At 40.1% G+C, this 25950-nt stretch overlaps 1 protein-coding gene across 1 annotated transcript in view; it reads right to left on the bottom strand.

Annotated features, from left to right (window-relative positions):
- Positions 1-25180, bottom strand: part of COL4A3 (collagen type IV alpha 3 chain) — a 64584-nt gene extending 39404 nt beyond the window's left edge. The window contains exons 1-21 of the mRNA XM_012749406.2: positions 25002-25180; positions 24288-24350; positions 23570-23623; positions 22509-22535; positions 21871-21948; positions 20151-20213; positions 19988-20023; positions 18661-18702; positions 18364-18441; positions 16613-16675; positions 15922-15981; positions 14692-14736; positions 14402-14455; positions 13145-13186; positions 10680-10764; positions 9402-9437; positions 6895-7059; positions 5490-5582; positions 4898-4993; positions 1937-2007; positions 948-1130 (exon numbers count right to left, since the gene is read on the bottom strand). Of these exons, the coding sequence (XP_012604860.2) occupies positions 948-1130; positions 1937-2007; positions 4898-4993; positions 5490-5582; positions 6895-7059; positions 9402-9437; positions 10680-10764; positions 13145-13186; positions 14402-14455; positions 14692-14736; positions 15922-15981; positions 16613-16675; positions 18364-18441; positions 18661-18702; positions 19988-20008 (1134 nt within the window). The 5' untranslated portion in view covers positions 20009-20023; positions 20151-20213; positions 21871-21948; ... (2 more) ...; positions 24288-24350; positions 25002-25180. The remainder of the gene's footprint in view (positions 1-947; positions 1131-1936; positions 2008-4897; positions 4994-5489; positions 5583-6894; positions 7060-9401; positions 9438-10679; positions 10765-13144; positions 13187-14401; positions 14456-14691; positions 14737-15921; positions 15982-16612; positions 16676-18363; positions 18442-18660; positions 18703-19987; positions 20024-20150; positions 20214-21870; positions 21949-22508; positions 22536-23569; positions 23624-24287; positions 24351-25001) is intronic.
- Positions 25181-25950: the final 770 nt, after the last annotated feature.

Genomic DNA, 25950 nt, shown 5'->3' with positions numbered 1-25950 from the left:
AATAGTAGAAACAGAATTCTAACACTGTCCCTTTAAAGCATAACTATCACAAAGTGAACAGCCTGGGAGTTTGCCAAAGTAGGATCTGAGAAACTCTGGTCCTGCGGGTGCTCCCAGCCAAAATGTGTTCTGTAGTCAGTAGGGTTTAGGGAAGACTGCATACTGTGTCTACATGTTGATCCTCTTTAATATCACAATTCAGATTCTGATATTAAATGGGTCTGTAAATGAATCTTGAAATTTGTTTACCGAGCTTCCCCAAACCTGTTTGAGGTGGGACACTTTATATTGGATAAAACAGATTAACCCTGAGAAAAACTGGCATTTGGTGGAATAGTTTGGGTAGCATGCCTTGCAAACTTCTCACAGCTACATTATGATGAGAGGTGTGTGACTCCTACTGCAGGGCCTGTTAAGACAGATCCCAGTAGGTGTTACCTCTCCAACATGTGAGAAATTCGATCCTGTAAAAAGGGATTGGATTTTACATAGAGGCTCATATATTTTAAATTTGCTCTCTTCATTTGAATACCATACCCCAAAGCATGCTGTCTTCATGTATTTATTTTTTACTTAAAAGAATGGACACTGTCCCCAAAATATTTACTGAAACATTCCACTAGTAGTCGTTTTCTGAATTTCTCCATAAACTCATTTCATACAAATATACAACTGTAACTTGTGTATAAGGCAGGGTCATTAGCAATGTCGAATTATAACTGGGCTAAATCATTGAATGCTGCCTATTTATTTTGTCACAGTACTTATGAATATTTGCTTGCGCGGTTCCTGCTAATTTGAAGATGCCTCATTCTGCAGGTAGACTGATGAACTGTGCTGAGTGGCCAACCATTTTTTGAAAGGAAATCACTTTATCTCTTAACTTCAGAGCACTTAACTTTATTTACAGGGAGGGTAATTTTGAAAAAAAGCTGCTAAATACCAACCGGTTCTCCTTTAGGTCCTGGTAATCCTTTCACTCCCGGAGTTCCAGGAATTCCATCCAAGCCCTTTCTCCCGGGTTGCCCTCTGAGCCCGGGTTCCCCTGGGGCACCAACTTGTCCCTCAGGCCAAGGTGTTTCACCTTTTTCTCCTTTAAGTCCTGGATCACCCGGAACACCTGGGAACCCCTAGGAGAGTATAGAAAAAGACTCTGCATTGAGTATATGTGGTGCTTGTTTTTCCATTCTTGGGATACTTCACTTAGTAGTATGGATTGAATTTTGATAGAGTTGTCCCTCATCAATCTTAGAAACAGTGTCAACAAGGTCTTTTCAATTTTAAGAAATGTGGATTTTTGTAAACACACTTTCTTTGGCTCACAAATATTCAAGCATTTTGTTTGTTTTGCTTCGTTTTTACTTACAGAACTGGAAAAGAATTCAGTTAGTACAATTCAGTGCAATACACACCCATAATATGATTCAATACAACAATCATCAGCTCAGATCATGTTTGAATATTGATCAATTTTAACAAGCCTCTCTGAATAATTTGAATTAAGAACATATCACCATGATAATCAAGATTTTGATTTTAACAGGCTTATTGACATATAATTTACATACCATAAAATTCATTCTTTGTAAGAGTAAATTTCAATGATTTGTAGTACATTTGTAGAATCAGGCCACACTCACCACAGTTCGTGTTAAAGCTTTTCCATTGTTCCCCCAAATCCCCTCAAATCTGGGGAACAATGATTCCCTGTTCCCACCCTCAGCCCCAGGCAGCCACTGATCTGTCTGATATCATTTTAAATGATTTGTAAATTCATTAATTCATTTGCTTAGTCATTTACACATCCTTCATTTATTCATTTAATCAACAAGTATCTATTAAGCATCTACTGTTTGCCAGGCACCTAAGTGTGGTGCAAACATATTGGACAGTTTTTCAAATTGAAGCTAAAAGCTTTAAAACCATGAAATCTTACTGGAAATCCTGGAAGACCTGCACTTCCTGGGGACCCCCGGCTTCCTTTCACACCAGCTGCACCTTGCCTTCCTGCAAAACAATGAAGATTAAGTACTTGTAGACACCATATATGGAATACTGACTCTCAGTAGCCAGGGGAATGCAACGTATGGAGAAAATAGGGTGTTTTCTTATAAGGAAAGAAAGATGATTTCTATCATAAAACACACAATGCAAAGAGAGAATGGGAGTAAATAACTGGAATAAGCGATAATGTAAAAAAGAACTTAGATCTTAGCTTTTTTTTTTTTTTTCTTTTTGAGACAGAGTCTTACTCTGTTGCCCAGGCTAGAGTGCCATGGCGTCAGCCTAGCTCACAGCAACCTCAAACTCTTGGGCTCAAGCGATCCTCTTGCCTCAGCCTCCCAAGTAGCTGGGACTATAGGCATGTACCACCATGCCCTGCTAATTTTTTCTATATATTTTTAGTTGGCCAATTAATTTCTATTTATAGTAGAGACGGGGTCTCACTCTTGCTCAGGCTGGTCTCGAACTCCTGACCTTGAGCTATCCGCCTGCCTTGGCCTCCCAGAGTGCTAGGATTACAGGCATGAGCCACTGCACCCAGCCTAGATTTTAGCTTTCTAAAATTCACATCTTTGTAATTTTAAAATTATACATTTATTTTTTTCTGAGCATATATTACTTGTAAAGATAATTTTACAGAACATTTAAAAGTAATTTTAAAGAACATTATACGAATGAAGATACTAAAAATCACCCATAAATCTACTACCAGAAGGTAATGTTTGCTAAATTTTAATGCATATTAGTCATAAATCTATATCCATAAATGCACAAGACTCATATACACACTATTTTGGAATCATACTATACATATGTCAATAAGTATAGATTTATAGCTTCATTTTAAATGGCTACATAGTAGCCTATCATGTGAGTGGGCCATCATTTATTACTACTTCCCATAGGTATTTAAATAACTCTGTAAAGATAATCCCTTTAGACAATCTTGGATGGGTCTCATGTCAGTTCATCAACAAACGTTTATTCGGATTCTATTTTTGCAAGATATTAAGCCAGGATATAGTAATCCAAACCATTTTACTACTTATACATCTCCTTTGAGCCATACCTGGATATGCCAAATGTAGAAAAGTGAAGGAAAAATACAATAATTCAATTATTGAGCTGGTTCATCCATGAGCTACTCACCATGGGCCACAGGTGAGACTCAGGGAATGTAGGAAAATAATGGTTTCTTATCTTTTATTCTTTCTCTCCTTTTTTCACTTCTTTCCTTCCTTCTTTTTAGTTTTTGTTTCAATACAATATTTCCCCCAGAGACTTGGGCACTGAAAAGGAGCTACATGAGGAGCAGCCACCTCTCTGCCCCTCCTTCCCTCTCAGGCCTATTTCAGGGCATCAGAGCAGTGGTGGCCATTGCAAAGTAGCAGAGGCCTTTATAAAGGAGAAGAAGGTGAGATCTGAGGGGGACAAAAGATCCCTGCCGAAGTGTATGTCCTCCCTTGGCTGGCCATGGTGCCCACAGCCGCCACCATTAGCCTTTCTTCTTTGGACTGAGTCCAGCCTCCCAGCAGACCCTGTGCTGATGCAAATATCTTCCAGATAGTGATAACACATAACCTCCCCCATCTGGGTAGCCAGGTAGACTTTCGCATTAACTCGCCCCAAAGAGCAGCCCCTAAGGAGACAGGCGACAGTGCGGCAATCCATGGACATCAGCGTGGAGGGCAAGAGCATGCCTCTGGGGGAGAATGTGTGGATTTGAGTCTGGGCTCTGCCATCCATGAGCTATGTCACCTTACATGCCTCAACTTCCTCATCTGTGCAATGGGGGTGATGATGCACTTACTTCTAGGGTTGATGCGAGAACTAAAGGAATGGAGGCACAGAGGACACTTAGTGCCCAGCACACTGGCCAAGGGCTCTGTGACTTGCACTCTTGTTGGTTAATGATAAATAACTCCATGATGGAGCCTCAAGCCCAAGGTGCTGATGGCTGAACCAACAGTGCGTGTGGCATCACAGAACCCAACCAATACACAGAAACTTTTTGTATTTCAGGGTTTAGCCCATGGCCAGTCCCATGACTAAGGAAGGGGCAGTTGACAAGCAGAGGCAGTGACAGCCAGGAGCACGGGCCTGGGGGTGGAGAGTCCTGCTCTGGCACAGAGATGTCAAGAGAAGGCCTGAGAGTCCTGCTTACTTTAGTCCCTAGAACATTGTCTATAAAATGTTGTTTCTCTTCAAAAATTGAGTTAACGCCTAATAAAAAAAAAATCATGAGATTTCAGATAAAAATTCGGATTTCTTTCTTCTCATGAAAAGTTGGAAGATTCATTAACACAGGGCCTGACATGCTGACAAGTAACCACAGTCCTCCCGCCGGTCGATTTTATTGTGCTCTCTGCATATTGCAGTGCTCACCTGTCGTCCCCAGCACTGAGGGTGTTGTCATTTTTTATTGCACTGGTATCCTTAAGAAGAAAGTGAAGTACTGCTTATTCCCATGACTCTATTAAAAGTGGGAACATAATAAAAATGGACTGGGAAGGGTCATGTCTTTTGAGTAAAAAAGGGAGAGAGCTCATTTCTTTATGGAAGAAAAAAGTGATGTGTGTTTAGTAGGGCTGCTTCCCTGCTTCCAGCTACCTGCTGGTTCCCTGTAGGAATCTGCGTCTGTCGACAATTCCTGGCTAACACAATAGTTTGCTAGAGTTCTGCAACTAAAATGCAACAGGGAGAAATAACAGCTTTTATTGGATTTTGGATGACTTTGTGTTAACAGAATATATGTTTTTGAAATGCTCTCTCCAGATTCATGTAAACCACATTATGACATCCAGCAATTTAATACCTTTATTTTTTAAAAGAGTCTCCCAGTGTATTGACTCTTTTGTGCTCACAAAAACACTTGTGTGTAAATTGTCCCTACCTGGGATTCCTTTTACGCCAGGTAGCCCCGGCAGTCCTGGGAGGCCGGGAGGTCCTGGGGTGTAAGGGCACTGTGTGCATGGGAGGCCTGGGTCTCCTGCAATAGAGCACGTTTGCATTACTTATGAACCCACGATGAGTCCTCAGAAAGGACAGGTATTTTCCAACCACACAATCATTTGTTACATTTAAACATTTTTTATGTAGTGTGAATCATCTAGGATATTGTGCATATTAATAAAAATTCATCTAATATATATATATATATATATACTTACTTTATTATACTGAGCTGTAGAGTTCTGAGAGAGAAAATTCCAAGAGTCTAACATAAAACATCTATTTCAGTGTTTCTCTCCTTGAACACAGGCTAAAACTCACATTCTAAGGATAACTGACAGTTACTGCATAGGTGCTAAATACATTATTCATTTACAGATAAATGAACACTTTCAGATAATTTTTTGGGAAAAGAAGCCATCCCTGACTGTCTATTGTTTGGGATCATTGTTGTCTCAGGGCGAAAAGACAGTGACAGCAATGATGATGAGAATGGCTTTTTCTACTAGAACACCACTATTGACCGAACCAACCTTTGGGCCCATCCACTCCTGGGTTTCCTGGAGCCCCTATGCAGCCTGGCGGTCCATGATCTCCAGGTGGACCCCTGAGGAAAATGATGTCACCTATAAAAACACAACACCAAAGACGATGTTTATTTGTGTTTTCAATTTATTAAGTGTTTTAACATACGCATTATTTTTTTACATGCATCTGTTCCATCTTTGCCGAGTCTTTAGAAGTTTATTTGCAACTGAGAAGGCTGATGCATGTGGACCAGCTCTTCTTCCCTTCATGTTACATAGATGAGTTACTCTCTGAGACCGAAGTAGTTGCTTTTGAAATCTCATTTTATGATATTTTTGCCACATAATCAACACGTTATCTTATTCAGTTGTTTCCAGCTATTCCAAGACAATCCCTTGAGCATCTCGAGGCAAAGAATCAAATCTTATTCTTCTGTGTGTTTTGGATTCATCATATTTTCCCAATATATTGTAGATGCTTAATACATACCAAGTGAAAAAAATGGATTCTGACTTAGGGTATCATTTATTTTCTCCTCATTGCTTGTCCACATCAATTGAGTTTGTCACTCTTAAAGCAGCTCTCTAAGAAAGCTGAAATCTTCCACATTATCTGCTACTGAAATATTGCAATGAGTAGCTAATTCTCTTACACTGATAAGTTGTATTCTGTGATCTAATGTTTGCTCTTGCCATTTTAAATATTAGGTTGAAGGCAATACTGATAAAACTAAATATTTAAAAACAGTGCCTATAGCGGCCCCAGATTACACAGCAACTAAGTAACAGTGGAACTATTTAATTTAATCGGAACGTGGTAAATGTCATACTGTATCTGCTTGACTATGAAAAGAATGACCATTCTGTGTTCTAGTTTTCTGTGTCTTTAAGATATCTGGATAGCCATCTCTGAACAGTACAGTATAGTGAAATGGCAGTTTAATACTTAATGTGGACTCATATGAATACTTATACATTTCTACATTTGTGTGTATACTCAGTATGTTTTCACACTCATTTCATGCTTAATTCAACAAATATTTGAGTTCCTACAGTGTTCCAGCCCCCATGCTACATACTGGGTTTAAAATAGTAAAAAAGACATGGTCTTTGACCTCAAAGAGCTTTCATTCTTATCGGGAAAACTGACAAAGACAAGGCCTTCCTCCGTCTCTCCCTCCTGCTCTGTTCTCTGGAGAACGTGGCGAAGACTTTGCTGCATTTGCAAAGCAGTCATTCCACCATAGTTTTCTTTCACACAGAGTTTTAGTGAAATGAAACGCCACTGGAAAGGTAACTCATAAAGACCACAGACTCGTGGCCAAGCTGTGAGTAGAGTTTACTGCTCCTGATTTGCACACATCTGTCCCTGGGCATTGAACACAAAAGAGGCCCCAGTACGCATCTTTACCTGGTGGGCCTGGAGGTCCTGGCGATCCTGGAGGGCCTGGTGACCCAGGACACCCGGGGGACCCCGGAGGCCCCACTGCATTCTGTCCGGGGGGTCCTCGTTCTCCTTTGCTTCCTTTCAAGCCTGGCCACCCAGGGGTTCCTCTGAGCCCAGGCCTTGATGGTCCTTGGAGAAAATAATCATTTATTGTATTCTAGCTTTTTTCCTGATAAATATATATTTATTTTTCAATGGCAAAGTGATTTATTGTTATTTTTAAAAGTTACATACAATTGAAAGGCACATCAAGCATATAAAATAAAAAGCGAATATCCTTGTTTTCTTCATCTGTGGCCTTGTTAAATAGTCACAGTACAGCAAAGCACAGAACACTCCATTCCCTCAAGATAATTTATGTAACTATTGCAAGGAACTGAAACAGAGTTTGAGATGCACAGTAGTCCTTTTATTAAAAGGATTCACCAGGAATGCTTCGCTACATGGTGCTTGGTAGATACGTTTTATTAGAGACCAGAGGATGCCTACCTTTCAGTGCCCATAATGAGAAAGAGAGAAAGTTGTAATTGGACTTTTTTCCCTGCTAATGTCTTAGGTATAAAAGGCCGTGCTGGGGGAGGAGGCATCTCCTGGGAGAAGCCAGGCCAGGTGGCACAAAACCCACCCCACTCCTAAAATGATAAGTATGTGAGGAGGGGGCAGTCTCTGATCTCTGCCTTGCAGAGAGTTTAACTATTAAGTACGGAGGTGTCACCACCAAAGGGCTGAGAAATCAGCATGGGTAATACCTGATTATGGCTTCTTATTTGAGTATAAAGGCAAATTCTTCTGATTGATATCTGTTTCAGAGCTTTGTAATTTATTTTATTTTATTTTGATACATTATATTTATCCATATTTATGGGGTACATGTGGAATTGTGTTACATGCATAGAATGTATAATGATCAAGTCAGGATATTTAGGGTCTCCATCACCTAAGTATTTATCATTTCTTCATGTTGGGAACATTTCAAGTCCTCTCTTCCAGTTATTTTGAAATACACAATACATTGGTGTTAACTATTGTCACTCTGCTCTGCTATCAAATGTTAGAACTTATTCCTCCTATCCAACTGTATGCTTGTACCCATTAACTATCTCTTGTTGCCCTTGACTCCACCAAAAATACTCTCGGAACCAATAAACAAATTTAGTAAAGTTGCAAGACACAAAATCAACATACAAAAATCAGTAGCATTTTTGTACGCCAATAATGAACTAGCTGAAAAAGAAATCCAAAAGGCAATCTTGTTTACAATAGCCACAGACAAAAGTAAAATACCTAGGAATAAAGTTAACCAAGAAGGTGAAAGACCTCTACCAGGAAAACTACAAAACATTTATAAAAGAAATTGAAGAGGACACAAACAAATGGAAAAACATCCAATGTGGATCGGAAGAACCAATATTGTTAAAATGACCATACTACTCCAAGGCAAACTACAGGTTCAATGCAATCTCTACCAAAATACCAATATTATTTTTCCTCAATATAGAAGAAAAATCCTAAAATTCTTATGGAACCAGAGCTTGGTACTTTCTTAGTCATTTGCTTCTTAAAGGAACCTATTCATTTGTTACTTAGGGGCCTGACAGGGGAAAGATCTTCCTTAATCTTTGCCTTGACTTCTAAAATATCTTTTTGCCCCATTCCAACTTCAAGAAAATCCACTGTTACCAGTTTGATGTTTATTTTTTCCAAGCATATACAGGTACATATGGTATTTATCTATTTCTGTACCTATTTTGTTTACAGCAGGATTATATTATTAATAATAGTACACATATGATTCTGCAATCTGCTTAATTTTAATTCATTTTCAAATTTATGAAGTAGTTTAATATACAACACTGTGCAGAGAAAAATACAATCAATGGCAGAGCACCTGCCACACTGGTTTATCAGATCTTTGCTCTTTTGTCTCAGTCTTATTTCCTTTAAAAAGAGCCCAGAACAGTTAAAACTGATGGGCCCCTGTGGAGACATCCTGGTCCTCTTCTTCTTCTTCCTCTCTCAAAAGGTAAGCACTCTAATGATTTATGGACAGAAGTTTCAAACTTTACAGACAAAATATAACCTGGGTATCCTTATGCAACTTTTGACACGTTATGAAAATTATCATTTTCAACCAACCTAATTACCACAACGTTACTGTTTTCCACCTCTGTGCCTCCTCCCAGTTCAAGCCTCCTGCTCACATGTCAAACTGTGAAAATTCGCTGAGCATAAGGCATTTACACTTAGTGAAAACTGCTGAAAAGTAAAAAAGAGCATTTCTATATTACTTTGTATCAATTCCACTTCCTTTTCCACTGTACGTTGCAAAGATAACAATTAAGAAGCTGGAAACACTTTTAGATCAATTAGAGAAACATTTGTCTTATGTAAATATTGCAAACTTCATAGAGAGCAGTGTATTTTCTTTTGTAATTGCATTTCTATTTGTACCCCAAGAAATATGGACATACCAGGACTTCCAGGAACTCCGGGGGGACCACTAGTACCTGCGAATACATAACATTAATTAATTGCTCACAAAGATATAATTGCTACCCTATCCACCTTTGAAATCTTGGATGACAACATCGTAATAATTAATAATACAGAGTTTTCCTACTTTTTTCTTCCTCTCACATAGATATTAGAAAACTTCATTTATTTAGACAAACTGCCAAGAGGAAACTAATCTTAGAAGTCTAACGCCCAAAAGTAAACCTTATCATTTTCACATAATTCAGCAGAGATTTACTAAGAGCCTGCTCTGTGTTCAGTATTTTTCTGGGAGTTCAGAGATGCAATAAAATCAGACACTACTGGAAACACCCAGGATCTGTAGTTTGGCCTGGTGTTCTATCTTGGATCACTTCTGGATGTAACATTCCATTGCATTTGAATTCTCTGATATGTGTGTGTGTGTGTGTGTGATTTATAGTAAATATACCATATTTTAAAAAATTTTTATCAATGGCTGTATTTATCTCTCATTTTATTTAAATATACTGGGATATTTTATTCTTTTAAGTAAAATTCTTCTTTGAAAATCTTGTTTATATCAATAATTTGTCCAGATCAGAGTGATCCTCAATCCTGTCTGCACATTGGAATAATCTCGGGAATTTTTTATGGTTTACCAGTGACCGGGGCCCTCATCTGGACCATGAACTCAGAATCACAGGGTGGGACCTTGACAAGGTCATTACTGAGAGGTTCCCAGGGATTCTAATATGCAGCCAGAGATGAGCGCTACTGGCCCAGAAAGTTCGAGTCTTTCAAAAGTGATACAATATAAGTGAATGTGACGTCAATTCATGGTGTCAAGGACAGATTATTGTCCCAGGAGTCAGAAAACCAGGACTTCAGTTCCCTCCTGGTAAGTATCTGTATGGATTTGTTCAAGTTGTAGCGTTTCAGGGTCTCCATTTTCTCTAATCCCACTGAGACTGCTAATTCCTGACACTCCCTTCTCCACTCCCCCCCACCACGTGTTTTCTTGCCACTCTTGAACTTCATGTTTTGCTATTAATACATGCAGATCATTTAATTCTCGTCTTGGTAGACCACTTGCAAAATGAAAATATGGAAATCAAGAGACATCAAAAAATACCCTCTAGGAAAATTGAGATCTCCCCTTCCTCTCCTCACGCTAACCCTCTCCCCTACCCCCCAGATCCTATGTCTACAAGCACATGCTATTTATTCCCTTGAAAGAAAACCAGAAAAATGTCCAGCAAATGCTTTATTCTCACCCTGTGGGCCTCGAGCTCCTTTGGGCCCTGGTGGGCCTGGAATTCCTTTGTCTCCCTTTTCCTGATAGGCATCATAATATTCTGTCTTAAAGGAGAAAGAAATGAATAAAGAGAAAAGATGGCTATTTATGGACAGCTCATCAAATACAATTACTTCAATTTCTTCATTTTGGCCAAAAAGATACCTTCTTTATTTTCCTGAATTTATAGGTTTATATGTGAACAGGAATATGGTAGTCACGTATATGCAGATGAATAAATTTAAAGAAAAAGTAGACCTTTCTGGTATCATGATATTATATATCCCATGGGCTTTCAATTAGAAACACATTTTATGATGTGACCCAGGTCACACACCCACATTTATATATGCACACACAGAAATACGTACCTATCTGTGAAAGAAATTAAAGTTTCACAGAAGAGTGGCTTACCATTATACCATAGGATCAACCCTGATACTTTTTATTCTATTTTATTTCACTTTTTTAAAAATACTGGTCCTGATGGACTAAAGGTATTTTCAAGTATAGTGGGATACACACATCAAAAAATACTGGATTTATTATTTCTTTAAATTCCAGGGCCTCATTGACTCATAAGAATCAAGGAATAATGTTTCCAGCTCAGTGGACCTACTGCTGGTCTCCTTGACAATTTACGTCCTAAGCAGAATTTCTTTTGAAGTTAGTTGTAGCTACAAACAGAGTCACATGGAATTGAGCACAAGGAAACACACAGTAAGTGAGGAAGGCTAGTTCCTCTACAGTGCAAGTAGATTTTACTTAGCATTTAGTATATTTATCTTGCAGGAATGAAGATGGGAACATAAAAGGTTTTTAAAAACTCTTAGTGTTTTGTTTTGTTTTGTTTTGTTTGAGACAGAGTCTTGCTCTGTCGCCCAGGCTAGAGTGCAGTGGCATCATCATAGCTCACTGTACCCGCAAACTGCCGAGATCAAACAATCCTCCTGCTTCAGACTCTCAGGGTGCTAGGATTACAGGCATGAGCCACGGTGCCTGGCCAAAACCCTTTTTTTTTTTTTTTTTTTTATATGCTGCGTGGGCCAATTACTTTGTTGACTTGTTTGAAGATGAGGTAACAAGAGCCTTGTGACTGAGCAACATGTATAAACTCACAACAAATTAATAATGATAAATTACATAATAATCTCCACCACAAAGTCTGTAATGATGTGTGTACACCTGCCAAGTGCTGGCACCGTGCTAAGTGCTTTCACAAAATGATCCCTTTAATCTTCCTTGCAACTCTGTTAAAGCATTTGGGGACTGCTATGGTTTGAATATAGCCCCTCCAAAACTCAGGTGGCGCCACTGTCATAGTGTTAAGGGTTAGGACCTTTAAGAGGTGATTCAGCTATGAGGATTTCTCCCTTGTTGGTGAGATTAAGGCTTTTTTAAAAGAGGGTCCGAGCAGCCTTAGGCTAGCTTGCCCTTCCGCCCTTCTGCCCTCTGCCCTGAGGGTGTGGCCAAAAAAAAAGCTCTCTCCAGACCAAATGCCAGCACCTTGATTTTGGATTTCTCAGCCTCCAGAACTGTGAGAAATAAATTTCTGTTATTTATTAATAAATTAGTCTCAGGTATTCTGTTGTGGCAGCACAAAACATCCTAAAACAAGGGCTGCAAGCATTTGAATCATTTGCTTTTCCATGTACAAATTCAGATTTCCAGGCCCCCCTCCAATGACTGAGCTAACTTACTGAGGATTGGGGGGCCTGGGAACTGCATTTTTAACAGGACACCCCCCGCCCCTAGGACAGTTTTGGCACCACGGACCCTTCTGTTCAACCTGCACAGTCATACGTGGTATTGCTACTCAGCCCGCTGCACGTGAGAACCAATGTCTTTTGAGGCAGGAGATGAACAGATCCCAGCACACAGAGCCTGGGTCCCCTCCCCTTTTTTCCTCTCCTTCAGCTTCAGAGTCACAGAATATGCAGTCAGGAGCTGACATCAAATCCATGCTCCCGCTGGGAGGAGGACCACTACCTGCCGCAATGGCACTTGGGCTGGAATGATTGCTTGTTGCTGACCCTGCATTGAGCCAATGGTGAGCTTCTGCTGAGCGAAAGCTCTAGAGTTGTCACACTGAGGCCCGGGTGGAGGGAGGGGGAGCTGGCTCCCAGCTGTCCTCCCCAGTGGCCTGCTCTACCCAAAGGGCGCAGGATCACCTGGGGCCAGCTCTGATTAGACAAAACTTTTCTTGTCCTCCCTATCCCAGGATGGGCATTACTAGTGCATGCCAGGGACCAAATTGAAATATTTTACCCATTGTCAAATGGACAAATAATGACAACAGCCACTTTTTGCCCTGGTTTAATAAAAAGGTAAATGTTACACTCTCTGTATCACAACAGGTAATGAGAGACACTGATTCAAAATGTCCTCCATACGTTAAAGCACTTGATCAAACATGGCACTGATATTGTCTTTAATCACACTTACTGGACCACGAAATCCTGGAGGGCCAATGTCGCCTTTCCATCCCTACATGGAGAGATGGTTACAAATTATGTTAACCAGAGGTATTTACACAGTTGGTATACTTAAAAAGCAAAATGCACAGTTGAACCATAAATTAATGCCAAAAGTAATGTTCTTTAGATGTCATGTATGACCCAAATAAAAGTTAATGAGACACTGACTTTAAATTTCTCCCAGAGAGCCTGTGTCTGGGTCAGGAATCCTATCTACAAGGTTGTAAAGAAGTGCTCTAGTGCTTCTCCAGGTTTCTTTCATGCCACTACCTTCTGTGGATGTTCATATGCAGCACACATTCCTGTGTTCTCACACAGGAAAACCAGGCCGTGAGTCGTACGTAATTCCGTATTCAAGTGGTAACCAACTCCCTTTCTTTCAAGAGGGCATCTCAGAATTCTACCGGAAGCAAAACTAGTAAAGGATACACTTTGACTCTGCACATATGTCTACATACATGGTCATGTGCCACATAACGACATTTTGGTCAATGGTGGGCCCATAAGATTCACACCACATTTTTACTGTATTTTTTATATGCTTAGATATGTTTAGATGCACAAATACTTACCATTATGTTACAGTTGCCTGCAGTATTCGGTACAGCGACATGCTGTACAGGTTCATACCGTAGGAGCAATAGGCTACACCACACAGCCCAAGTGTGTAGTAGGCTAGACTACCTAGGTGTGGGTAAGGATGTTTACACAATGACAAACTCACCTAACCATGCATTTCTCGGGACATGTCCTTGTGGCTAAGCAACACATGCCTGTACAGGTTGTTTGAAAATGTCTGCAGTGTATTGTCAGAAATGCAGAAAACAGTTCACAACTAATAGATCACAACCTTTCAGTGTGTCATGACTCGGGTTGAGATCCCATGGCATCTAACCTATACCTGATCTCAAATGACCAGATGCTTCCTACAATTTTAGGCCTTCTTCATCTCTTCCTCATGGCAAGCTGCAATCTCACTGGGCTTAAGTCAACCAGCTTCAACTACACAGAACCAGTTTAATATTGGTCCCTCGAGAACACCTTCCAAATGTGTATGTAAAGTCGCCACATCTCTCTTTTCTTTTTGACACATATACTGGTATTTAAATGAAGTCTATGATTGCAGTCCCTCGTACCTAGGTCCAGGATGTAAGGGAAAGGACAAGGACAGGCAAAATCTGACCTATTAAAAAGGCTGCAGGTGGGATGTTCGGGAGGGGATTACCTTAATGCCATCTTCACCCGTTAACCCAGGGAGGCCCCTGTTGCCCTTGGCTCCCTAAAGAAAGGAACAAAAGGAAACAGGTCAGAAGGCATGCTAATCAATAATAAAAAACGATGTGCTCAGATGACCTCTCTTTGTAGTGAAGGTGTGACGCTATGATTCTAGAGTGTACTTTTCAAAAGCTGTAGCTTTTTGTTTGTTTATAACTACGTAGCAACTCTCAAAAAATCCACCTTCGTCTAGGGGGACTGACACTTTCCCTGCGCGCATGGGCCAAATCAAGTCTTTACCTCACTGCCAGGGAAGCCAGGGGCACCATCTTTTCCAGGTTTTCCCTAAAACAAAAACATGGATAATTTTACAAACATGGAACACTTACATGATGCAATCATCTCCTCTTGACCTCAGGCAAGAAACACTGAGTGTGGCTCCCCTACCAGGCGTTGGAAGGAAAAACTATTAATCACAGAACTGGCAATGACGCTCCCTTCCTAGGGAAGGCAGAAGCCATTCAGAACAGGAAACTAGAGAGTCAAAGGAAAGAAGCAAAGAAATTAACAGCTAACCCTAAACTAGAGTTGATGCTCCTAATCTGAAATTTGGAAGGAAAGTCAAGGAGGCACTGAGCTGAGAAGTGAATGAGGAAGCCTAGTAAGAGGGAGGTGTTCACAGACAAACTTATTTATTTGAAATGTTGGTAATTCCCTGAACCCTTTTATATTTAAATATAACTATAAAAGAAATACTGTGGTATCTAAACAGACGGCTTTTGGATTAACAATTATGGTGTTTTCCTGAGAGAGTTAAAAATCATGTTCCTTAAACATTTTTTCTTAGGAAAAAACCTCACACTTTTTCGCAATGTACAATTTTTAGAGTTTTTACACAATTTTGTATGTGTCTAAATCTTTCCAAAATGGATCTGGGTTGGGTAATAGGCCCCTGTTGCTTCTGTCTTCTGCACAAGGCCCCATTTTTTGGGGGGAGCTGCTCTTCCCCCACCGTGGGTGGTTCTGGTGGGGCTGTCAATCACAGCCACGGCCCCACTGGCCTGGCCAGTCATAGTACTTTTTCCCTGTGGCCACAGTTTTTCTGGAGTGAGACACATGACCCAAGCTGGGCCACTCAGATTAATTCCTTGGGATTTTATATGTGGATGATGGCTTTGTCCTTGGATGCCATTAACCCGGAGTTGTCTGCTGCTACACTTTGCTCTTTCTCCCTCCCTCCCCCGACATCTGCCAAGAGAGACAATGAGGCTGATGCACAGAGAGAAGCAGAAGCTGGATGGAGAGACAGTCCTGCCCATATTTACAGCTCTGAAGTCCTTAAAGCCTGTTTTAGCCTTGAACTTCTCAGAACAAATCAATCCTACCTCCCAAATAATCCCACCCCCAATCCCACCTTTAAAAATATATTTTTTAAAAATCTAAGCTAGTTTGAGTTGGGCATCTTAGTCTTGCAACCTAAAGAGTCCTGACTAATAAAGCCTGCACATGACACTGAATTTCCAAATTTACCTGTGGGCCAGGTTCTCCGGGAGCACCCTTTTCAGATCCGTACGATTCTCCAGGCGGTCCCTGTATCAATTAGAGCTATGTCAAGTTTTATGGAGTGTTGATTTTTATTAATTTATGCCTGCTTTTTTTAGAGACAGAATTTCAGTCTGTCACCCTGGCTAGAGTGCAGTGGTGTCATCATAGCTCACTGAAACCTCAAAGTCTTGAGCTCAAGCGATCCTCCTCCCTCAGTCTCCTGAGTAGCTGGGACTATATAGGTGCAGGCTGGTCTTGAACTCCTGGCCTCAAGCAATCCTCCCGCCCCCACCTTCCAGAGTGCTAGGATTACACTCGTGAGCCACCATGCCTGGCCTAATTTGTCCCTTCTGATTATTCTGCAATTTAAAAAAAATGTTTAAATGATGGGGCATCTAGGAGGGAAATCTTAGTTATGCACATTGATTACAGAGCAGATGCTAAAAAAGCAGATGCTGGAGATGCCATAAATTGAGCAGCACTGGCTGTATGTACAACAGTGCAAGGATTTGGCTAGAAGTGGCCATAAGATAATTCTAGCATATTCATGACATCTGTGGTCAAATGTTACCGTGTTTTAGCCAATGTCAAGATTTAGAGGTAAAACATACATGAGAATGAACAGTAAGGTTCTGCTTTGGGTGTTGCAGGAATAATGTGACTCTGAATGACCTACTGGGGGTCCAGGATGTCCAGGTTTGCCCATTGCTCCTTTGTCTCCCTTCTCCCCCTTGAGGTCCTGCCAAAAAGAAAATAATTCAACATTGTTATCAATGTATCCAATGAGATTTCAAAGATGATACTTGGAAAAGGCCCCTCTCTGGTCAATAAGCTGGATTTACAAACTATTAATGTGCCCTGTGTTAACACAACCCAATAGATGTTCCTGTTTTTCACATTTCAAATTTTATACCTATGAACCCTCTGAAACAACAGGCTGACTTTTTTTTAAAGACTGTATCTTGCGGATTAAACTACACTAAACTAATTTCACTCCTGAATCAGTTGTCTGTAAGTACAACCAGATCATTTCTCATGTATTTTACTTTCATTTTGAATACACTAAAATTATTTTCATTGGGATAAATTATTTTCTGGGTAAGTGTTATAACGGAGATTTGATTCCTTAATTGGGTTTGTTTGAACCCTTATCACATTTTATTGATTACATTTTTCCCAAAGGGAGTTTTCTCTTGAGGGCATCATTTTATTCAAACTCAATTATGTTTCCTGGCTCATATCGTCCAGAGCCAGATTTTGTCAATATAGTTTTTTCTATCATTTTTCAGACAATAAAGCTTCAGACTTTATGAATTTTATTTTTATTGATTGCATCAGAAAGTTCAGTTATTTTCCTCAGGTCAATTTTTTCCAATCTTCAATTTGAGTTATTATTTTTGGCAATGTCAAATTTTACCATGTTTTGTTTTAACTCTTATTAGTTTTGTTTGATCATTTGTATCATTAAACATTAATTACACTGGAGGGTGATGGCTAAGGGGGTTTCTTTTTGGCATGATGAAAGTGCTCTAAAATTGCAATGATGGCTGCATAACTGTTAATAAGCTATTAATAAAGGTCATTGAATTTTGTATACTAAATGAGCATACTAAATTTTATGGTATGTGTATTGTATCTCAATAAAACTGTTGAGAATGAATTATAACTAAGATCTATGAACTGTATATTTTAAAAGGGTACACTTTATGATTTGTGAATTATGTCTCAATCAAGCTGTTATTTGGAGGAATTAATTATAAGTTTAAACAAGAAGGACGATTTGTGTTTATTTCTTAGTTCATCCACATGGAAATTGTTAACTTCTTCTTCACTTCCTCATTCCCCCTCCCAGACATATCAGGATCAATCTCGTGTCTAGGACTGTACATCATATGGTGTGTTCATTCGCTTCTTCTGAGCTTTCGGTTCAGTCCCACACCCTGGTCCTCCCGGCTACCCCAACATGGGAGCAAAAAACAAATGTTAATGTCTACGTTGACAGGGCCATAGTGTCCTTGGTGAGAAGTGGAGGCTGCAGCATTCATGGGGTTACAAGGGCAGGGTGAAAATGTCCCCTGTGATCACGGTGCCCCTCCAGCCATATATTTATGTCGCTGCCATCCAACTGGATCAGACCCACATACCACTATGTTATCATTTATTCAAAATTACTCACTAAGTACTCTGGATTAGGGACAATGGGGAGACAGGGATCTGAGGGAGAACAAAGTCAGGTGCAGGCTCGGCCTCCAAGAATCTTAGAAGTCACTTGCCACAGATCTTTCCCATCTGATATTTGCAGGTTTACTAGTGAAGGATGGGGAAGGAATGAATCCCGGAAGTTCAGGCTGGCAGAGGGGCTGGGCTGAGCTGGGCTTTTATCCTAGAAATGGGAAGGTGTGGCCCTAACAAGAAAATGACAGTTACCGTTCTGTTTTCTGGTCCAGTAAAGGTCACAATAACTGTTCCTGGTGGTCCAGGGGGTCCTGTTAATCCTTTCACACCCTTAAGACAAAATACACAGGAAGGAGAAACTAAACATCATCAAAATTTCAACTTTACTGTGTTCAAAAGATCTATTTTCCCCCTTTAGCTCTTATGCAAGAAGCTACAGCAGACGTAAACACATTAATTTGAACTTGGCTAGTGAACATATGGTCTAAGCTGACACGCCCTAGAACTTAAAGTGTTTTGCCTCCTGATAAACCACAGTATTCAAATTACCCGCTCTCCTTTTCGTCCTATCATGTTGTCACCCATGTGGCCCTGTAAGAAAACACAAAGCCAAATTATTCTTGAAAAATAAATATGAGTGAAAAGTCTAAACCCATTGATGTTCCAAAATATATAATCGAGCATTTACATTTTAATCTTAATTTTAGAATCACAAAAGTTATTTGAGCTATTTCTTAGAGCAGAACATCAATATGTTTCTTTTAAAGGAGGAGATCTTGAGGTGCAGAAAGTTTAAGGGATTTACTTAAGGTGGTGAATGATGGCACAAGGTGGGGTGGGGTAGGAAAAGGGGCCTAGCTCGGAGTGCATTTTTTTTTTTTTTTTGCTTAACCAGTGGCTGGTTTTGGTCCTACTGGCTGGTTGTGCTGAACTTCCTAATGCTCCCGTTTTGTGATCTTAAAAATAAGAAGGATGGGTAACCAGACTTCAGGATTCTGAAATTCAAAACTTAATAGAGAGTCTAATAACAGAATTCAAGCTACCTGACTTCACTAGGAATTTAGTGACATGAGATAAGTCTAATGTGAATAGCTTGTCTTCACTAATGATGGCCAATCTATCATTTCAGCCAATATCTTCTTGCTTTCTTGCTCTTGAGTATGGGGATCTTCCCCTCATTAGCCAGAAAGCTGTAGAGGAATCAAAACACTTTAAACCTAAGCTCTGCCTTTGACTGTTTATGGACCATTCACTCAACCTGAACCTCTCCACCTCTCAGTGTGTGTGTGTGTGTGTGGCACCACGCACAAGCATTAATGAAATACAAGTGAAAGCACCTTGGAAAGTACCCTGCATATGACACCACGTGGAACTGTCATCGATACTGTGGTTAGCACCAATTTTCTGGTGGGGCTCAGCCTCACTCGACATTTTCATACTTAAACTCACAATCGGTCTTTTTAATAGAAATACATACAGGACCCCACTTGATGAGCACGTAAATAATCATCTTTTATTTAATACGTAAAATCAGGTTGGTTCTGCGATGCAGCCCACTAAAAAAACTCATAGGATAAGTATTGGGTGATCAGTAGGATTATCAGAAATGGAAAACCTATGGGTTAAGAATCCCTGAGGGGTTTTTCTGGATAAGGAGCTCCTTATAATTAAACTAAGACTCTTCGTTATCAGAGATCGAGTTAGTGAAATGCAGGGAGAAGACCTAAGAGCCGCCAGCCACGCTCCCCTCCTGCTGGGAACCGTGTGAGTTCTGCAGAGGTGCCGGACAGTGACCCACAGGAGGCATCAGACCAGGTTTGGCTCTTGAGATTGGTTAGGGTGTTCTAGCTGATACAACATAGGAACAGTAATCTACCTTAGGTCCTGTAGGTCCCATGGCTCCTGGAAAGCCCTAGAAAAACCCACAAATTAACATTACAGCAGGAAATGTGCCCAGCCACAAAACTCTTTTTAAAACATTTTTCTGTAATTAATCCATTAGTTTACAGAGTCTATAGCAGTGGTGGCTTCATACTCACAGTGGATCCTGGGGGGCCAGGTGGGCCGATGGGCCCGGGGAAACCTCGGGGGCCTGGCAGACCCTTTAAATTAAGAGATGGATAAGAGTGAGTTTAAATTTACGTCTCACCTAAGAACAATGTCCATTAATTAAGTGCATCCAAATATTTTAATAAAATCAGAAAAGCACAATGCTCCCTTTTAACTGGCTGCAGTTAATTACAATAAATGCCAAAAAGCGTGTTGCTATGTTTAACAGGCTGCCAGGACCATCCTGACGACACTGTTTCCAGGAAAATGACCAGAGCAGTTGCTTAGTGGCTTTACTTTAGAAGTTTTCAAAATTTTGTTTTTCTCTCTCTTTCTTCCTCTCTCATTCTCCCTCTCTCTTTCTCTCTCTCTCTTTGGCCAAGCATGTTCCTACCTTAGGGCTTTCCACCTGCTCTCCCTCTGCAGGTGTCCGAGCTCCCCAGATATCTGTACGACTCCCTTCCTCTCCCTTTTCTTATCTATGCGCAATTGTCACCCTTTCCACAGGCCATTCCTGCTTACCCCAAGTTGTAACCCACCTTCCAACCCAGGCACTTCCTATTCTGCATTCCCTGCATTGTTTTTATCCTTAGCATTGGTTATTATCTAACATACCATAGAGTTACTAATTTACACTTTTTCTCTGTTTCGTCCACTAGATTGTAAGCTCTATGAGGCCAGGAATATTGAAAATAATTTTTTGGCTGATTTGTGCCCTGCTGTATACCCAGAGCCTAGAAATAGCTCCTGGTCCATAATTGGCATGTAAACAATATTTCTTGTATGAATGAATGTCCCAGCATTATGTCTTCAGCGCTATCACAATGACTAGTACATAGACGGCAATCAATACTAACTACCCACTACTAACCCCTCTTCCTGGATCCCCTGCCTTCAGCATCTGAACTTGTAAATGTTTCCTAAGCAAAAAATCAAGAGCCATCATATCCTGTGTCTTTTCTCAGAAGCCTACAATGGCTCCTAATTGCATCATTCTGCACTTGTGTAGCTCCTAGTCTGGTCTTTGCAGCTCATGGTCAGTATGGACATAGTTCACCATGCCGGAGTCTAGCAACCTCAACTTGAACTCTGACTCATTTAGGCAAATATCCCATCTCTACGCTGGAACTTCCCCATATAATTCTGAACTAAATTAAAGGATTTCTAATTAATTAATCTACACTTGTGGCTTAGGTCTACCAAAGGGTCCTTTTAAATTATGATGTAGAGCACACACAGCCCCCAAAGTAGTTGTGTTTCTTGGTATTCATTCTGAATTACCCTAAGGTGGCATGCATAACCATTCAACAGGAGAAAGTTGCATTTAAATAAAACCCTTTAATTTACTATCATGCAAATTTAAAAATGGAGCTGTTATTTAACACTACAATTTTAAATGATAGTCAATGTGTCATACAAACCCATCCTTAATTTTAACAAGTACAGATTAATCGCAACATAACTATTCCCTGCATCCTCCTGAGATTCAGGAAAGCTTGAGTAACTGAGAGTCAAGAATAAAAGACATACACAAAATCATCTTTATATATCAGCATCACATAGTTTCTTATAATAAGGTGAATGCTCATTTGTAAATATAATAAAATGTTCTCCAAAGAATGAGGAAAACATACGGAGGAAAGAAAGATGGGAAGATAGAAAGAGGGAGAGAGATTGAGAGGGACAGGGCTCTTCTCTGAAGTTTCATACCTGGGATCCTGGTGTCCCTGGCAACCCGGGGTCACCTTTTGCATTAAGTTCTACTTCTTGTCCTTTAGCAGGAGTGCCCTTGAAAATGAAGAAGTTTATCAAATAAAATCACTGTTATATTATCAACACCCTTTAAATGCTTATTCAAGGTCATACTGCTTCAAGCATAAAAGTGCTTTCTGGGATATATACTTATAGAAATGATTTAGGATTCCGTAGCTATTCCGTTACAAAGAATTCAAAGCATTTTCATATTTTCTAAAGTTGAAATTTTACTGTGAAAAAATTTCAAGACAAGAAAGATGCAGGGATAATAAACCATTTCCCAAGACACCAAAATTAGTGGCAATCCCTGACCTAGAATGTGGGGTCCTGAGCATGCGGTCAGTTCCCTTCTTTTCAACCTTGTTTCCTTAAATGCTGATACAAAACCTGTATCCTTAAGACTCATTTATGACAAGAGCAAGAGGGAGCTCTTCAATAGGAATAAATATCATGGCCCAATTATTAGTTTCTGAACGAATAAGGTCTAGAAGATTATGAGATCCAATTTGTAATGACTGACATCTCATTATTTGATAGAAGTTCTTTGCATATGTATAGAGATTTTCAATCACAATATTCCACCAGTGACTTACCTTTTGTCCTTTCAAACCAGCAGCACCCTGGGAAAACAGCAGCATATTAACAACTGGAGGCAACTCAAATGCATACTCTTCTACCCTGTCCTCTCTGCTGTTCTGCATCCCTGCCATACATTTCCCACTGCCTTTCAAACTGCCGTTCAAACTCAAGTCTCTCCCATTTAAATAAAGCCCCCCCCAATCTTTTATCTCCTTCCCAGTACCACCCTGTATCTCCTTCATCTTCCCAGCAAACTTTCCATTTTGTTCCTCTCCCACTCGTTCCTCACTTCCAAATCTGCCTCCTGGCTTCATCCTGCCATAGAAGTATCCCTTGCTAACGTCAGAAATGACTTTGATGTTGCTAAAACCAATGTCAACATGTCAGTCTTCATCATACGTGACTTCTCAGTAGCATCAGATAGCTGTCTTCCTCCCCTCTAATGAAATGGATCTTTCCTGGATTTCCAGGAAATAATGTACCCTTCTTGGCTTTCTACCACCAGGGGAGCTCCTCCCTTACAGACTCATTCTCCTTCCAGGGGTCCTCAAACTTTTTAAACAGGGGGCCAGTTCACTGTCCCTCAGACCATTGGAGGGCCACTGGAGAGTGTGGGGCACATTCCACACATGCGCACTGTGGGCCGGGGACGAGTCGGCTGCTAAGCAGAACAGGCAGCGGTGGCAAAAACACCCGGTGGGGCCGGATAAATGTCCTTGGCGGGCTGCATGTGGCCCAATGGCTGTAGTTTGAGGACCCTGGATCTAGACGTTACCCCTGGTGCTGTGTCCCAGTTCTAAGCCCCTTTTCTCCTCACTCTCACTCCTCGAGTCAACACCAGTTCTGGCCTGTCCTCTGGGCAAATCCAAGTTGTGTATGCCAATGGGTCAAAGTCTCAAAGTCTAAACCTGAACTCACAATGGCTGTGTTCCCCCACTCCCTAACCAGTAGTTGAATGTCTACCATTGGCTGACTCAGACTTCCCCAAAGTTATGACCGATTTGTGTACATGGCCATATGGAGTAGACAACTCTTACTTACGCGTTATGATGAGGAGTTCAAAATGCAAACCTACCGGGATCCCTGGGTAGCCTGGTGTCCCTGGAAGTCCTGGAAACCCTTGCTCACCCTGGAAGACATAAAAGTTTGTCATTATTCTTAGTTGTTCTAGAATAGCCTATTCAGATATTTTCCTTGTTCCTCTCTTCCAACCTTGCAGTGGTAAATCTAGACAAAGTAATCTAAATTCCTTATGGCTACTGGGTCATGAGGCTGAAGACCACAAAACCATTATCTTAATTAAAAACAGGATTAGAATACTGTTTCTCAAATTGTGCATAAATGGCAAAGTCTAATTATGCCAAGAACTTTTTAATTGCTTTTTCTTTCAAACTTTAGTAATTAGTTCATTCATAGCCACCATTCTGGGGAAAAGGAGAGCTCAGTTAGAGAACAAAAGGCTGGGAGTGAACATTGAAAACATCAGTCATTGCTTTCCAAAGACTAATTTCACACTCAAGGCTTTAGTGTCTGATTTATACACACAACCTCAGATGAAAATAACCAGTTGAGCCCCCAGTTATCTTTCTGTGGGAGAACTTTCTTAAAAGACAATTAGAGAGCATGGAATAAGAAGAAAGAAAATGGGAAGGTTCCTGGTTCCAAATCATACTGCTGGCTCTGGTTAAAGGAATGTTTCAAGTAGAGTCTATCTCCATCTCATTGCTATTTCACCTTGATTCATTCATTCAGCAAAGCACTTATTAATCATCTTCTGTGCAAAAACTACATACCTTAGAACCATTGCATCCTGGCAACCCGGGAAGTCCATAAGGCCCAGCATGGCCCGGGATGCCCTGAAAGGAGAACAAGTCCCAGTTAGGAGACATTATCACAAGGAACAGAACAGAACCCACAGGAACAGATGGGCTAATTTCAATAGCTACTGAAATAGAAATGGCTGTTTAAACAGTTTAGTAGTAAATTTAAATCCTTGTTTTCGATATAATTTCAATAGCATATAGCAAACAAAACAGGCTGATTAAAATGAAGACTTATCAAGTGAGATGTGGATATTTCAGCTAAAACAAAAAGCCCTTCTACATAAAATGAAGTACTTGAACATGCTGCTTTAAACTGAGGTGAAAGGAAGGGAAAAAGAAGTGGGAAGTGTGCACAGAGGTAATTATTTTATTATTCTATGCTGTTAAGCAGAATCATTCTATTCTATTCTATTCTATTCTATTCTATTCTATTCTATTGCATTCTGTTGTGTTCTGTTTTATCCTCTTCTATTCTCTTATGCTTATATTTCAGGAAATATGGTTTAACTCATATTTCATATAAATCCACACTATAATATAATATGTAATTTTATGGTACCAATTTCTTCATATAACAAATGTATCAGAACACATTTATACCAAGACATTGCTACTGTTTTAACATCTCTATTAAAATGCTCTTACTTTTAATTTTTCCAGCTACATATATTTCCCATTACTTACTGGAAGTCCAGGAGGACCAGAAAATCCTGGTAATCCAGTTACTCCCTGAAGACAGAAAAGGCAAGACAGTTTAAAAATGTTCAACTTGTAAATACAAATTTGCCATTGCAATAATCTCTTCCTGCAACTGTAACTGGGAATAGCTCTAAATGATTGGAAAGACAAAATAAACAAAAAACAGGGTTTAAGAAAACTTCATAAATCTCACATTTATAAGACTTTTAAAAAGAGATCATTTTTGTTTCTGGATTTTTGTATAGATTCCTAAGCTACAATTTGCACAGAGTAAAGTGTTCCAGTCTCTTGTGAACAGCCTAACATTTACTTATGTGCACGTCCCATTAGACACAGTGTATCTCTGTCATTCCAGAACATTTCCTCCTGCCCTTTCTTGGTACGTTCTCACTGCCCTTAAAGTGGTAACCACTATTTTGACTTCTACCATGACAGATTAGTTTTATTTGTTCTTAAACTTCATCTATAGAACCATACACAATTTTCTCCTTTCTGACATTTGTATAATTTGTGCAAAGTTGATCTTTTTTTAAAAGAATAAGAATGTTCACCAAGAAATCAGGATGGACTGGATGGACTACTAACCCTTACACCTTTGGAACCAGTGAGTCCTGGAAGTCCTGGAGAGCCCTAGATCCAAGTGAAAAAAAGAAAAGGTAAATAAACACTGTGAAAATTACTTGGCACTAAGAAACCCATACATTAAAGATCCTAGTCTTATTCACATGTCAGGCTGTTTTGCTCTTGTGATTATTTCACTATTCATAAGGTTCAGGTGCTTGCTTATTTCATTGGAGCTAAAATGTTTTCAGAAAAGACAAACAATTCATTCAAACCCTTGCTACTCAAAGTGAGGATTGGGGTCTGCCCCTTAGCACCACCTGGAAGCTTGTTAGAAATGCAGAATCTCAGATCTCCCTCACCTCCCAGACCT

Source organism: Microcebus murinus, chromosome 8 (assembly GCF_040939455.1).
Source record: "Microcebus murinus isolate Inina chromosome 8, M.murinus_Inina_mat1.0, whole genome shotgun sequence".
Lineage (NCBI taxonomy): Eukaryota > Metazoa > Chordata > Mammalia > Primates > Cheirogaleidae > Microcebus > Microcebus murinus.
This window is presented reverse-complemented; position numbering and strand designations above follow the sequence as displayed.